General features: G+C 42.5%; 1 protein-coding gene across 2 annotated transcripts; it reads right to left on the reverse strand.

Annotated features, from left to right (window-relative positions):
* Positions 1-4009: 4009 nt before the first annotated feature.
* Positions 4010-16544, reverse strand: LOC124260110 (cystinosin-like). Of its 2 annotated transcripts, XM_046694357.1 has the most exons (10): positions 16392-16544; positions 14868-14945; positions 11819-12025; positions 11163-11303; positions 9232-9331; positions 8621-8740; positions 7646-7816; positions 6334-6451; positions 5273-5425; positions 4010-4681 (listed from the first exon to the last, which is right to left on the reverse strand). In XM_046694357.1, exons 1-10 carry the CDS (start codon positions 16463-16465, stop codon positions 4677-4679), a joined length of 1167 nt encoding a protein of 388 aa, XP_046550313.1. In that variant the 5' UTR covers positions 16466-16544; the 3' UTR covers positions 4010-4676. The 2 variants fall into 2 exon arrangements, with proteins under 2 accessions (XP_046550313.1, XP_046550314.1); XM_046694358.1 differs by having other exon boundaries at positions 4010-5425; positions 14868-14949; positions 16392-16510.
* Between the last annotated feature and the right edge of the window lie 13 nt (positions 16545-16557).

The following is a 16557-nucleotide window of genomic DNA, read 5'->3' on the forward strand; positions in this document are numbered from 1 at the left end:
CTCAGTTTCATTTGGATCAGCGTGGGGTGGTTGTGAGAGGATGTCGTTACCTGTAGATACAGTTGATTTACAACACTTGATGCCACGAACACCAGTCATTTCTTCTTCTCTTCAGGATTCTGTATGGGTGTCAATTCACGCAGAAATATCTTCCGCCTCGAAATGTCAGAAGTAATTTGTAATCTAACTGTAGCAACAATTTCCTGACAGTGATTATTACTCACCTAGTGTGTACACTTATCGGAGTGAACACATTTTATGAAATCAGTCAACACTACAAGCGATTTCTGAGTGAACTCACTCACCTATCATAGTCACATGCTAACCACGCTTACCAGAGTGAACTACCAGAGTGAACAGACTCACGAAACCTTCACAATTCCGGTAACAGTTAGGATTTTAACACTTCCCGACCAGTTAATCCCTTACTTAAAACAGACGACATCAAAGGAAACCCGTCTGTCCACGTCCTGAGAAGACAGACAAATATTTTCCTTAAGTCTCACCTCATGTAAAAAGTACAGAAGTGGCATATATGATAAAAGGTACACTATGGATTTAGCCGCATAAAATAAGTTTTCTTCTTTGAAGAACGCAGGTTTTGGCTGTAAAATAAACATGTTCTTTAAATAGTAAAATCATTTCTTCATTATCACATAAATCTAAGAAGTTGGGATAGCTGGAAACACATATGGCAATATAAACTTTCACGTAGATCATCGTACAGCGCACATGCCAACAGTACATGACGTTCGACTTAAATCTTATCACTACATTGAAAACACACTCTTTCATTTACATGCATATTTGAATATCTGCCTGTTTCCAACTTTAGAGGTGCAGAACCGGATCTAAACTTGGAAAGGGCAGATCGATAGGAAACGCGGCATTTGCACACTTACATAGCTTTCGCAACCATACACACTTCTCTCGCCTCCCATACCTGCGTGAACCACGCTTTGCAGTGGTAGTCTCTTTATTGGACATATCATGAGGGGGAAATTAAGCCGACAAACAGTCGCCAAGGTATCCCATGCACATGTTGATATGTAGATATAGATGTAGATGTTATGACTGCATACTTACCTATTACTTTTCAAGTGCTATCCATGCTGACACGGTGAATAAAACGTGCACAACTTGTCTGCGTTTGTGTGGAATCGATAACAAACAGCGCGTTTCAAGGAGCGGCTATAATCGTCCTCGCGCTTTTCTTCAGACTGTCGCATGTTTTGCACGGGTAATGTGCCGTGTGTCGTAAATGTGTGAGAAACTCTTTGAAACATTCGGCAATGTATCCCTGGGCCTTCGGTGATGTAAAGTACTGCCATATAGCTTGAATATTGCTGACTCCGGCGTAAAACTAAACTCACTCACTCACTCTCACGCTGATGCAAGTGAACTTGTAATTTCACAGCAATGAAGGTACTTCAGTAGTTTGTATTAGTATCCATTACACTGTTACACTCGGGCTGTTGCAAATGAATAGTGAATCGAGAGCAGGTATATATACTGGAAATACACCTAACAGCTCGATAAAGGTCACCTATGAAGTTTTAAAATCCATTACAAACAGCACCGAATTGTTAGCACAAAGCGTATTACTCTTCGGGCATTGCAAAGTCGGCGCCTGGTCTTCGTTGAACGATTTTACTAGCGCTTACTTCAGCTAGACCAGAGTTTCCCCACAGACCACAGCTACAACTTTTACCCTGACCCAGAACGCTCAATCATTGACAATCTTTAGAAGCTGCCTAAAGACATACCCCTTACAAAAAGATTCAATTACAATGAAGGAATAGCACCTCTACTGCAGTGTATTTTAATTTTGTGTAGCGCTAGCGCTCGTCATTGTCAATTGAAATTTACATCGTCTCCCATATCTGCACGTGGACCACGCTTTGCAGTGGTAGTCTCTTTATAGGAGATATCGTCCTTTTGCGCCTTCCTTCAGACTGTCGCATGTTTTTGCACGGGTAATCTGCCGTGCCGTAAATGTCGATGAAACTTATGACACATTCGGCAATGTATCCCTGGGCCGTCGGCGATAAAAGAAGTCCCTATTTCGTTAAATCTGTCCAAACTTTGGGTTTTGACTGTAAGTATTATCTATGATGACTGGTACGTTGTTGAAAGTCTGTTTGCGTCATATTTAGCGTGTTCAGCCTAGGAGTTGTGGGTGAGTTTGTTTGGTACTCTTTTTCTTTCATTTGGGGCTCGTCTCAAACAGTTTTTTTCTTTTGGCTCCCATACATTGTATTCACACGGATAATGTTGAACGTCTTAAGCGCTTACAGTGACTTTTGACATTGGACCAAGAACAGAAAATGTTTAACAACCAAAGGCCACTTCAGAACAAGCGTTTAAACTGTTGTATGTGCTAAGTTTAGTTTGGCACAAAATGGCAAAGAAGCCCGTGAAAGTTTTTGAAGACAACTTTTGCCCAGAAGTAGCGTCCAACATGGCGGCCATCAAATACACATAGCCACATTTGACGATGCTACTGTGTAGTAAGGTGCATAGACACAAAGTATGCAAAGTTTGAAAGCCGTAGCTTCTTGAAGTTTCAGTGCAGCACATTTTGGGAGGAAAGTAGTCAGCATTTTGCTTGAAAACATCACTGCCAAAACTTCAATCCAAAATAGCGGCCAAACGGTGCATTTTAGCGACTTGAGCCGTCCAGGCAAAGTTTTGGGAGAAATAGGAATTTTGTTAAATCTGCCCTTTGCTAGGGTACAGAATGGCATTTTATTTGCTGTTATTTGAAGTAGAAACATATATATAATGCCCTAAATATGGAGAATCTCTTTATTTGTATACTGTAGATCTTAATACCATACCTCCTGAAGTCCACAGTACTTAGAATGATAAAATATTGTGTTTTTTATTGTATAGTAGCATGTGTGCTAATACAATCAGCCACCGTTGTGTTCACCTTACTTAGATCAGGGCCCCGTTCCTCAAAGCGATCGTAGCGCTACGACTATCGTAAGTCTATGTTAAAGTATGGGAGTTACGATCATCTTAGCGCTACGATCGCTTTCTGGAACGGGGCCCAGGCTGTAGAGAATCTCTTGCTTTGTATACTAAAGATCATAATACCATGCTCCCTGTAGTCCTCACCACTTATATAGAATTATGAAATGTCATGGTTTTTAATACAGTTAAACAATGTTGTGTAGAAGTTGAGGGGACCAGTGCAAATACTTTGAGTTAACACTTAGACACATCTGAAATATGATGAAAATAGAAAGAATGCAAAGAGACCAAGCTTTCATTTCCAGACAACCACACCAGGGCGGATACAGTGTTTTGAGAAAGGGGTGCACACTCTTGAGAAGGGATGGGGGTGTGTGCACACACTTCATTTTCACGAGAGTTTCAATAGTAATTTAATAAACTTTCAGGTGAAAAGGAGGATGCGCACCCCCTCTGGATCCACCTATGCACACATCATTGTCACAATGGTGTTTGACTGTTCTTTTAGAGTAAAGGCAAGTCACTCCAGCAATAACGAATATTGCTTACAGTAATGACAGGAATAGCACTTCACAAGAATATCCTGTGATAAACATTGAAGTTCCATCATACCATTAGAAACCTGTGCAGATCCGGGTTGGTCTTCAGCAACCCATGCTTGTCTCCCCTGTGAAGATCCAAGTTAGAATCGGTCTTCAGCAACCCATGCTTGTCGTAAGAAGTGACTGACTGGATCGGGTGGTCAGGTTTGCTGACTTACATGTCATCCTATCGGAGTTGCGTAGATCGATGCTCATGCTGTTGATCACTGTATTGTCTGTTCTAGATTCAATTATTTACAGATCGCTGCCGTTGTACTAAACAACAAACTAACAAAGATCATATAGTTACAATTGGGGGTGGGGCTGTATTCAGCTGTGTGTAGTCAGAGTTGTAAACGTAGTTATATTGATTATGTGGGAAGCATATAAGAATCCTCTAGTAAAGATTGCTTTTGCAATATAAATAATTCAAACAAAATACAAAATCGACTAAAACAAAATTTATTTCAACAGTAAATCATTACAAATCAAAGTACTTTAAAGGTATAACAATCTGTGGATGAACAACTTCATACAGTGACTCACAGTGAAGTGATTAAACTTCTAAATGCCTCTCAAAGAAGTTAAATACCAAGGCATATCTATCAACATTTAAGATGACGAAAACTATTCAGTAGAGCATTATTTTGAAAAAGTCCCAACTCCATGATCAAATCTTTCACTATCAAGAAACAAAGTGTGGTCTTACAGTCTGCATTAAGAAGTATTTATATATTCACTGACAACCACTTGTACACACATTCAGTTTTCTCTACTCAACCACACACACTCCAGCTGGCTGATCACACGGTCCACAACTCACTCTTTCAACCACCCACTCTCACTCATCCACACACCACCCATGCAACAACTGACAACCATGATCCAGTCATTCATTCACCTTAAAGATACCCGTTAGAATTGGTCTTCAAATAACCCATGCTTGTCGTAACAGGCAACTGACTGGATGGGTGGTCTGGCTCGCAGAGTTTGTTAATGCATGACATCGTATTCCACTTTCTTAGATCGATGCTTATGATGTCATTCACTGGATTGTGTGATCTAGTGCCGATTATATGACTGCAGTCATTCAGCTGAATTAGACGTATTGTACAGTTAAGCTGCAAAATAACAAACTATCCATCAGTCATGTCGGTTGGGCTGAGTATTATAGAATTGAAACAGAACACACTGTATTCCATGATGAAGACATCTCCATCTCATCAGATATAAGTGCGCACTACTGTTACAGTTTTCCCAGAAATTATTGAGAAAATCTTTGTTTTCTAATACTGATAATAGAATTTTAAAATAGGTGTTACATTATGTAGGAAGGTACTCAATATGGGAGGCAACTCTTGTAGGCTTAAGAATGAATCTTACTACGTCAAGAGTTATCTCCCCTGGTGTTGCAGAATGCTTCCTTTGTTGATTTGACAGCGGAAGAGAAAATAACGCTGGTTCTAGATGATTTTGAATGGGGTGTGACTAATGCAAACGGTGTCCCCCGCCGTGATGTTGCTGGAATATTGCTAAAAGCGGCGTAAAACCAAAACTCACTCACTCCTATAGGCGCCATCACATGGTTGGAATATTGCAGACAACAAGCACCATTATATTTTTACATTTTGTTTATCACAGATTTGCTTCGATCCTCGAGTTATGTTGTAAAAACGTATCTCCCCATGCTTAGAGTCTAAGTAGAGGTTAACTTTTTTCCTCATTAATGAGAATGGGGGTACGCTCTTCGTCGACGACGACCTTCTTGTACATGCAGTTCTGTACGAGGAACACCACGTCGAACATCATGGAGAACAGACCGAGGCCAAACTTGGTGGGGTCGCCGATGATGGAACCCCAATCATCTGTCAACATGGGGAAATTCAACATCAGATTGGAACAGACAAAAAGCAACATACAGACCAACAGGCAAGAAGGTTCAAATACATAATTTGGTTCTCATAACGCACACCCCCCCTGAAATGACCCCCGTTCCAACACTTGAAAAAATCTACTTTCAGGAACGAATTTTCAACTCGTATTTTGTCTTTGCAAACTGAATGTCAAAAGTCAAGAAACAGAAATATTAAATGGCCCGACAGTCTAGTATACCTATATACAAGGAAAAGGCTTAATTAGCTTCGAAAGAAAATGTTATAGCAGTAAATACGTATATATTTGCATGTAAAAGAAAAGTGACTGCGCCATGCCTAAAATCCTTTAATTTGATTTTTGTGTATTTTATCATACACATGTATTATACAGAAACAACGAAAACTCGTTTTCAATGTTTAAGTTTGTGGGTTGATAAGTTCTTTAACGCCACACTCAGCAATATTCCAGCTATATGGCTGCGATCTGTACATAATCGAGTGTGGATCAGAAAATCCAGTGATCAACAGCATTAGCATCAATCTACGCAATTGGAATACGATGACATTTGTCAACCAATTCAGCGAGCCTGACCACCCGATCCCGTTAGTCGCCTCTTACGACAAGCATGGGTTACTGAAGGTTCATTCTAACCCGGATCTTCACGGGCATTCACTGTTTAAGAACAATGCATCTTGTTATCATTTAAGTAAAACATATGTTCTGTTAAAAGTAAAATTGTGAGCTGTATGATAGAATTTATTATGTAAACACTTTTCATCCCGCACTCTTCCCTTCCGTATAAATAGACCGTGATATTGCTGAAATATTGCTGAAAGCTGCGTAAAACCATAATCACTCATTCATAAATACACCCATGTGAACCGAAGATGAAACGTACCGCTGTTTATGGAGAGAAGAAACATTTGTAGAACACTGAACAGTCCCCCTGTGAAGTCGCATGCCACTGCCACAATGCTGAACCCTTCTATAGACTTGGTCTTGTAGATCATGTACGCCTGCACAAGGTAAAGCAAGATTTGGCTTTTTATTCCATGTACTATCTCTTAATTATGATGATAACACTTGACCCACTGGTTACCATGACATCGTTCCGGAAGTGATGGCGCCATCTCACTTTTGCCAATAAGTAACTGCCCACAAGGTTTCTCTCGCATATGATTGTAATTTGATTGGACGGTTATTTTTAGTGTTATGTTATTCGAATCAGAAACAGTCATGGTAGAAAATGTGTTAACGGTATTCATTGTAATAGAGTCAAATCACACAGTGTAAGACTATTCTTATAACTGAAAGGAGATATAACAGATTAGCTTAGAGGAAGAAAAGGCAGGCAAAAGAAAACAAAACCCAAATCACCGATAAAGTTGTTACTGAATGGCATCAAGCACCATACAATCATATGACCTACGACTATCAGGTCCGCTAGGCTCTCGTTTTTTCAATTCCCAATAACACCACGGATACCGGGATTGCTTTTATTATCGACCGGTGTGACGATTCATCGATACGCATCGATGCATCGATCCATGGGCCGCCGATACAGTGAATCGATACAAAATTTTACATTGTCGTATATCCTGATACGATAGTCAAATGGGCCACGATACATCGATGTTTAACTTTGAATATGCCGAATCGCGATATGTGTCAAGATATGCTGTTTTTAAAATCAGCACAAATTTCATTCTATTATGTGACTGCAGTGACAGCATCCAGCAACATGCAGATATTAAAGATGTTTTTGATGTATGTTTTCTGTTTATAACAGTATTATGTTTTATTTATTTTGTACTTGTTTTGAAAAAGTGCCTAATGTGACTTTTTCAAATTAAAGTTTCTTTCATTTAAACATTGTTTTTGTTTTGATCTTATGGTGTTTTATAGTTGGTGTTAGAATTAGTATCGTGATACGTATCGTATCGCCACCCATATATCGGGATTCGTATCGTATCGCAGCTTTTGTGCACAATACTTTGACAATATATCGTCATGACTAAATTCTTCTTATAGTGATGTATCGTATCGCAGGTTGTATGCCAATACCAGCACTAAGCAGAGCACAACAGGCCGCCAACCTTACATTGCTGCATGAACAACCTTCGATATATAATTTGACTTGGCAATCACATGAAAGAAGACATTTTCTTTGTCGTTTTGTTACAAAACAAACGAATCTGTCTGTCGTGTACCTGTGGTGAGTATTTGATGAGCGTGATGCCCAGCTTGATGTAGGAGAAGTAGTACAGGTAAGTCAGCCAGGTGATCTTGCCGGCCACCGCAACAAACAGCGTGATGACCAGGAACAGATAGATGAGACCTTGTATGGCGTGACACACCTTCGAGATCTTCTGACTGCCTCGCTGAAACAAAGGAAGATACCTATAAGTATTACGTATCAGTATTACTTCATGATAATGAAACATGAGTGAATGAGTGTGATGGGTTCAACTCCTCTTTAAACAGCATATACATGTATACCACGGCGTGTGGGAAAGTCATAAGGTCTCAGACCTTTACTTCTGTGTTGGACCCGTGAAGGTCCGGGTAGAAATTGATCTTCAGTGACCCATGCTTGTCGTAAGAGGCGACTAACGGGACCGGGTGGTCAGGCTCGCTGACTTGGTGGACACATGTCATCGTATCCCAATTCCGTAGATCGGTGCTTATGCTGTTGATCACTGGATTGTCTGGTCCAGACTCGATTATTTATAGACCGCCGCCAAATAGCTGGAATATTCACTGATTTTGCTGAGTGCAGCGTAACTGAATCAGGGCGAACCTGGATTCACAGGTTTCTAAACGCAAACCCGGTCCTCATGCCACCTTTACCAAACATGCAGTTGAGCCCACACCTAATACACATGTACACGGGCACGGAATCGGAAGTTTTTCGTAAAACAGTTAATCACGGTCTGTCAGCTTGAAGTGATTCGCGTCTTAAACACTACAAATTAATAGAACATATATGAGCACGGGTGAAGTGCGGGCGAAGTGCCAAGGTTCTGGGAACTGCGGTACCCTAGCCGACTAGACTGCCATCGTCCATTCATAGACACAAGAAGAAGCCCAACTTGTCCAAGTGAACCAGTACATCTCCACATAAGGGACATCATAAATGTTGCACATTATTTTTAAGAGAATCATGAAGCGTCAACAGGACTTACGTCATATATGAGGCACTGGATGACGATGAACAACGACAAGACAAAGGCGTGCAGGGCGAAGAATACGTCATTCAGTTGCACTGGGTTGATGCCCCGGGGGTGTATCACGAAGTATTCCGCCTAGGGTAAAACAGAAAGGTCAGAGAGTGAATGTTGTTTTCCTCCACAGTCAGCGATATACAAGTACATCACGACTACCAAAAGAATACATACTGTAAATATATATTATATATATATTCTGCTTCCATTTACCGCTAATAGCGCATCTATGTGAGTGAGTGAGTTTAGTTTTACGCCGCACTCAGCAATATTCCAGCTATATGGCGGCGGTCTGTAAATAATTGAGTCTGGACCAGACAATCCAGTGATCAACAGCATGAGCATCGATCTGCGCAATTGGGAACCGATGACATGTGTCAACCAAGTCAGCGAGCCTGACCACCCGATCCCGTTAGTCGCCTCTTACGACAAGCATGGGTTACTGAAGGTTCATTCTAACCCGGACCTTCACGGGTCGCATCTATGTATCTGCAGTGTACATCTCGTACCCAGAGTGTGATGTAGATATAGGTATTTTCTGTTGTGACTTGCAATCAGCCAGGTATGAGTACCTGTATTGATGGTATCCAGAAAAGCCCACAGTTGTAAAGAGCATATGCGATGAAGCTTGTCATGTTGTAGCTGATGAAGTCAAGGTTGAGGCCCACGACACTGGAGATTATAGCAGGAATTTAATAACTGTTAGCTCTCGATGACATATTTACTTGTAGTGATGAAACTGTCGAGGGTTCGGTATTCAAGCTGGGCCTTCTGTATGAGGCACGAAAGTACCCACATCAAGGTTCTGGTGTATGAGTGAGTGAGTAGAAGAGTTGATGAGTGTGCGGTTGGGAGACTGGGTGAGTAGAAGGCTGGATGGCGAGTGTGTTTTGAGTGAGTGAGTTGGTTGTAGGGCTGATGAGTGGATTTGTTGGTGAGTGAGTGAGGAAGAGGGGGAAAGGGTAGGTGGGTTGGTAAGTGGGTGAGTGAGCGGGTACGAAGGTTGGATGGTGGATGTGTTTAAGTGAGTACGTTGATGGGCTGATGAGTGCATGAGTAAGTGGATTTGTTGATGAGTGAGCGAGGGAGGGAGCCAGCGGGTGGGTGGGTTGGTAAGTGGTTGAGTGAGTCGGTTGGAAGGTGGAGCCGGTAGGAAGGCTGGATGGTGGAGTGGGTAGGAAGGCTGGATGGTGGAGTGGGTAGGAAGGCTGGATGGTGGAGTGGGTAGGAAGGCTGGCTGGATGGTGGAGTGGGTAGGAAGGCTGGATGGTGGAGTGGGTAGGAAGGCTGGATGGTGGAGCCGGTAGGAAGGCTGGATGGAGGTGGGTAGGAGGCTGGATGGTGGAGTGGGTAGGGAAGGCTGGATGGTGGAGTGGGTAGGAAGGCTGGATGGTGGAGTGGGTAGGAAGGCTGGATGGTGGAGTGGGTAGGAAGGCTGGATGGTGGAGTGGGTAGGAAGGCTGGATGGTGGAGTGGGTAGGAAGGCTGGATGGTGGAGTGGGTAGGAAGGCTGGATGTGGAGTGGGTAGGAAGGCTGGATGGTGGAGTGGGTAGGAAGGCTGGATGGTGGAGTGGTGGAGGAGGCTGGGAATGGTGGAGTGGGTAGGAAGGCTGGATGGGTGGAGTGGGTAGGAGTGGTGGCTGGCTGGATGGTGGAGCCGGTAGGAAGGCTGGATGGTGGAGTGGGTAGGAAGGCTGGATGGGTGGAAGGCTGGATGAGTAGGATGGAGGCTGGATGGGTGGAGTGGATGGCGGAGTGCAGGAAGGCTGGATGGTGGAGTGGGTAGGAAGGCTGGATGGTGGAGTGGGTAGGAAGGCTGGATGGTGGAGTGGGTAGGAAGGCTGGATGGTGGAGTGGGTAGGAAGGCTGGATGGTGGAGTGGGTAGGAAGGCTGGAAGGCTGGAGTGGGGTAGGAAGGCTGGATGGTGGAGTGGGTAGGAAGGCTGGATGGTGGATGGAAGGCTGGATGATGGGTGGAAGGCTGGATGGTGGAGCCGGGTAGGAAGGCTGGATGGTGGAGTGGGTAGGAAGGCTGGATGGATGGAGTGGGTAGGAAGGCTGGATGGATGGATGGTGGGTGGGTAGGATGGCTGGATGGTGGAGTGGGTAGGAAGGCTGGATGGATGGAGGCGGTAGGGAAGGCTGGATGGATGGTGGAGCCTGGTAGGAGGCTGGATGGATGGTGGAGTGGGTAGGAAGGCTAGATGATGGAGCCGGTAGGATGGCTGGATGGTGGAGTGGGTAGGAAGGCTGGATGATGGAGTGGGTAGGAAGGCTGGATGGTGGAGCCGGTAGGATGGCTGGATGGATGGTGGAGTGGGTAGGACGGCTGGATGGTGGATGTGTTCCAGTAAGGCAGTAAGTGGGTGGGCTGATGAGTGCAGTATGAGAAGATATGAGAAAATAGAATATATTCTCCAAGAAACTGACATGTATGCATAAGATGTGAAGCAATTTCATAAATTATATTTTTTTTAGTTTTAACTTCATGATGGTGGTTACCTCTTCCTTCTCCAGTTGGTGTAGACTTGGGGATAACCAGCCAGTGTCCAGGCAACGAAATAAATCCAGCCAATTACAACCGAGACAATATTCAGCGCGGAGCTCTTGATGACATCTACCCGGATGTAAAGTGACGACAGGCTACGGAAATATATGAATCATTCAATACAGTTTCGTTTGTAATTTTGTCACCTTGAAATGCTCTGAATGAACCGTCCTTTCAACGGTTTATATCTTAAGGCTTTTCTGTGTTATTGTAGAAGTATTCTAATATAAATAAATTACAAGTTACTATATATGTGTTTTTACCTTTTTTCACACTTTCAAAATTTATTCCATTATTTTAGTGAACAAAAACCGCAAACACCAGATAACACCATTTGGCTTAAAAAACTAACGATGCTTAGCGGTGAAGGGGTCCTGGATATTATTCGTATCAGAACAAAGATAAAATACACCGGATGACAGGTAAATATTAAAGATTGTCCCTATTTCACTATCCATAAGAGCTTCACACTGAGAAAATAACACCATCTCAAACGACATATTGAGTTAACTAACTTCATGTAAGTTAACTATTAAAAGTATTCTTAAACAGGAAATTTGTATTTGAAACGTCGCCCTTTGATTTTGTTTTTAACACAAGAATTTCTTACTCTTCAAACTCTGGTGACGTTGAGTTGACGCCGACAAAGACGTGGCCAGGGTTGACGCCGGAGATGTGGACATGTCTGCACAGCGGGGTGCCCCTCCTTAGCGTTAGGTTATGAAGGGGGGCGACAACCTCCCTGTCATCTGAGAAGAACACTCCTTTTCCAGTGTCATAGGTGAACAACAAGATGGCCGTCTTTGACAAGGACTGTCTGCGACAACAATAGAAGGCATTCAGTTACATACAACCCGTTATCCTTTTGTTCAAGTGTTGGGAATTTGCCATAGCTTTGACAACATCCCACCGTCAAGGGTGCAGGTCATCATGCAAAAGAAGCAGTTTCTGTAATAAATACCTGCCCTTTGGTTCTTCTCCCAGACAAGTCGTAGTCCCTGAATAAATATCATTTTGACAGAAACAAAATTTCTTTTAAATTGAAAAGGAGCCCCAGTGTGATGGGAGAATCAAAACCCGGGGAAATCTAGACTTGCTTCATTTATTGCTTTAGCATTGCAGAAAGGGTTGGGTTGAAGGGAAGGTAATGCGCTTCAGGGACTGTGAGACAAGTTTCCCTCCCTGGACTATGATATTTTTTCGTTGTTGGAGTGACAATTATTTCGGAGGATATCTTTGATATTTTTTCTTTGCAAATTTCGCTTTTTACATTTAAAATTTCGTTAACATTTCTGTTCACGCTTTAATCAGGACTGACAATCAAGTCTGTGTCACTGTCCCTGAACCAAAGTTGCCTTCCACCCAGAGCTCACTGTATTATCTGCAGTCCACACTGAATGTAACGGAGTTTGAAGTGATCCACGGTTTAGAGATTTCAAATGTTAAAGATTGTCGTTAACAAATACTCAATAACATAGGCAAATCTAAAAACACATAAATTTCTACATTTCAAATTTGGGATGTAGAAAAGAAAACAGAATTTCAGTTTCAGTACCGTTATATGACAAACCAAAAAACCGTGTATACAGAGATAGTAGCCATGTGTAATTGTACACTAGGATACTTTCTGGAAAGAAAATGCGTTTAATGTTTAAAGTGAGTGACATGCATTTGTGCTTCTCTGATCAGTCTCCTCAGTTTGAGAGAAAGTGAAAAATGATGCAAGTCTTTGATGTTCATCTGGTTACACCAAGGACCCTAACTGGTTGTATATTTGGTTCGACAAACATCGAATCCTGGCGGGGTTAAGAGACGCAACTCTGCAAAAGAACTGGGCCACCTGAGATATCCAGACCACCCGTTTCCCACCTTTCATGGAATGATGTCACATTTTTAGTAGAGCGGCATCAACTAGGATTTGTACTATGTTTTAAACACATGTCTCACAAATGCAGCTCTTCTACTGATCATTTCGGGATATATAGCCACTTTCCAGGACAAATAACGAAGTATATACACCGTCGCACAAGGAGACAGTCTAAGTAAACTTAGGCTCAGTATTATTCGTTACACCGCTACTGAGACTCAGGATAGCAGTGTAACGAATAATACTGAGCCTAAGTTTACTTAGACTGCATAAGGAGACAAAATGTCGGAGCCGGATACAAACTCAGATCCCGCGAAGATTCACTTCAGACAGCCAATATCCTGTCAGTACTGTTTTGATACTAGCTGTCCTGTTTAAGTACAGATGTTTGGGATTCCTCGTACCATAGTGTCAGTAGCAGGGGCGGATACAGCTTTTTGAGAAAGGGGGGGGGTGCACACTATTGAGAAAAGGAGGGGTGCACACTTCATTTTTACCCGAGTTTCAATGGTCATTTAACAAACTTTCAGCACAAAAGGGGGGGTGCGCCACCCCCCACCCCCCCCGATCCGCCTATGATGAGTAGTACGGTTGAAATAAGACCTCATAATTTCAATGTCCTTGTGGTGATGTGTATACGAGTGATAACGTTTAATAACAAACAAAACAAATATTACGCAAATATACTGTGGACAAACATCACAGATGAACATGCATGCAGGCTCAATACACACTAGGATTAATAAAATAAACATTGGGAGTCAATAACACAATGTTATCAATCTCAGATCAGGGATACTTCCTATAGATTACAACGGATCAATACCGAGGTCCTGGTGAAATGTCGTTCTCATCAATGTCGTTCGATCCCCGACCGCGTCATACCAAAAGACGTTAAAATATGGTACTTGTTGGTCCCTGCCTGGCGCTCGGCATTAATGGGTACAACAAGGACTGGTCGGCTCGGAGTCAGTATAATGTGTCTGAGTGGGGTATTCATGCTTCACTGCGGCATGGTATCTCAGTGGGCTAGCACTATAAACCAACTTTAGTCTGGGCTAGTACAAGCAGCCGCACATACACATACACACGCATGCACGTCGTCACATGAGCGAAATATTCTCAAGCACGACGTTAAACCCAATTTCACCTCACCTCACCTCACCTCACCTCTTTGGTGGTGTGTGGTCTTGTGCATATAGAGCCAAAGACACAAATCAGTTCAAGTTATGCAACGTTGGGCGCGGAGAGTCTATGGATGGGTGACCGGAGCTTGACTCCTATCAGTTTCTAGGACTTCTGTCCTGCCCCACAACGAAGCACATGTGACACATGGCAAGTGAATTTGTTCAAAACTGCCTCTGTTCACCAAGCAGAAAATGGGTACCCGGTGGGATGAGTCATATGACTACTAACCTTCTAGCGCCTCACTGACTGCTTGGGTTATCCGGGGTTATAAGAGGTTATTACATGACAGTTTTCCTTTCGCCAGTCATATCAGCTCGAGACTACCATATCAGCCCGAGGGCTGATATGGTATTCGAGTGCTGATATGACTGGCGAAAGGGAAACTGTATACATACCATTTTTATCATATATACCACATCAAGGGACGTTACTCTAAAACATACTAGGCTCCTGAAGTTTCGAGCGTTTGCGTGTATTTATTCCGTACCGGGCAATGCGGCTGCTATGGGTTTTCGACCCAAGGCTGATACGCAAAGAACAGTCGAATGTTGCTTAACGTCTTCTGAACAAAATATTTCAATTCTTCACCCTTCTTTGTACTTACGATAAACACAGACTGGCGTTACTACTGTGGCCTCCTTCAAGCGTAATGGTTTTAGGGGTCAAGGTCACCGTCACATTACTTCCTGAAATAATAACATGTATCATTATTCTGGAGATTTCATTTCATTGTTAGCATACTGTTAATTGTTACAGGCTTACAGTGAATCTCCTACTATTTTGAAAATGGGTTGACGCGGCGTCCAGGCTCATTGAAGTCAGTTCATTCCGATTTGACACCTCACGTCTTCTTGCATCGGGGGCTGTAGGGTAGCCTAGTGGTTTAAGTGTTTGCTCGTAACGCCGAATACCCGGGTTTGATTCCCAACATGGGAACGATGTGTGAAGGATATTTCTGGTGTTGCCAGTCGTGATATTGCTGGAATATTGCTACTTTAATTAGATGACACAGAGTGAAAACTACGAACCAGATCAAGGACATAATATGATAACGGCGTATGATAACTGGAGATTACCGAACAACCAGAACGCCAAGGGAATGCATTTAGCGAGGGAGAATTACCCTCATATATATGACGTTTAAATGTTAGTTCCTTAATGTCTCCTTGTCAAATGAATGAATGAATGTGTAAATGAAAGAAGGAAAGAACAAATGAACGAAGGAGTGTGAAAGTCAACATCAACATTTATGTGTGAGTGAGTGAGTTTAGTTTTATACCGCTTTTAGCTATAGTCCAGGAATATCACGGCGGGGAGACTACAGAAATGACGAACGAACGAGCGAACGAATTGTTTCAACAATGAAAGGTCACAGGTCTACAGTCCAATGACTTATGAAGTTGCTATTTGGACTCGAAGCAGAATGGGTACAATGTGTGAAGCCCATTTCTGGTGTCCCCCGCCGTGATGTTGCTGGAATATTGCTAAAAGCGGCTTAAAAACATACTCACTCACTCACTCGAAGCAGAATAGTGTGGTTTTGGAACTGTCGTTTGTAACCGTGGGGGACATATGCCATTAAGGGAGTTAATTTATCTGTAGAGGTACTTACATAAACGTACCGACTTTATGTATTTACTCATGAACAGTAACATTTATCATAAAATAGGAGGGAATGGCTTTCACCCCCCATTAGTTACACTGACAAATTCTCACTTCTGTTTATGCGTCGAAACTATGCTAAACCTGTCCTATGTTTTGTCTCGTTAGTAAAAGTGTGAGTGTGTTTCATGAAAGCTAAATCACGGCGTTGGACATCAGAAGTGGGCTGCAAGTATATCATTTCCATGGCGAGAATCGAACCTGAGACTTTGGTGTGACGTACGAACGCTTTAGCCACTAGGCTACACCACCGACACCTTATGGATTAACATGCAACGTTTAATGTAGTATAAATCGAAACAAATGTGAAATGTATCCTGCTTCATAAGTAGCCATCACAATCACACTCTATCTTTGATCATGCAAGGTATTAAGGTAAAAGTAATATGATAACGCTATTTATAATATATAGGTCAAAGGACATAGACGTCACATATATACTTTAGAAAAGTTCAGTACTACTTACCGTAAACCGCAGTGATCAACCCAATCAACAAATAGAAAAATAACTTGTAAATAAACATGCTTTTCATGAAACATCGACGACGTTCATTCTAGATAACGTCGTTATGTGAAAAATGTCAGTCATCACTGTAGCACATGACTGCAATCAATCGGAGCGTCAATACAGT

This window comes from Haliotis rubra, unplaced genomic scaffold (assembly GCF_003918875.1).
Source record: "Haliotis rubra isolate DU_JTF1 unplaced genomic scaffold, ASM391887v1 Scf75, whole genome shotgun sequence".
NCBI classification, from domain to species: domain Eukaryota; kingdom Metazoa; phylum Mollusca; class Gastropoda; order Lepetellida; family Haliotidae; genus Haliotis; species Haliotis rubra.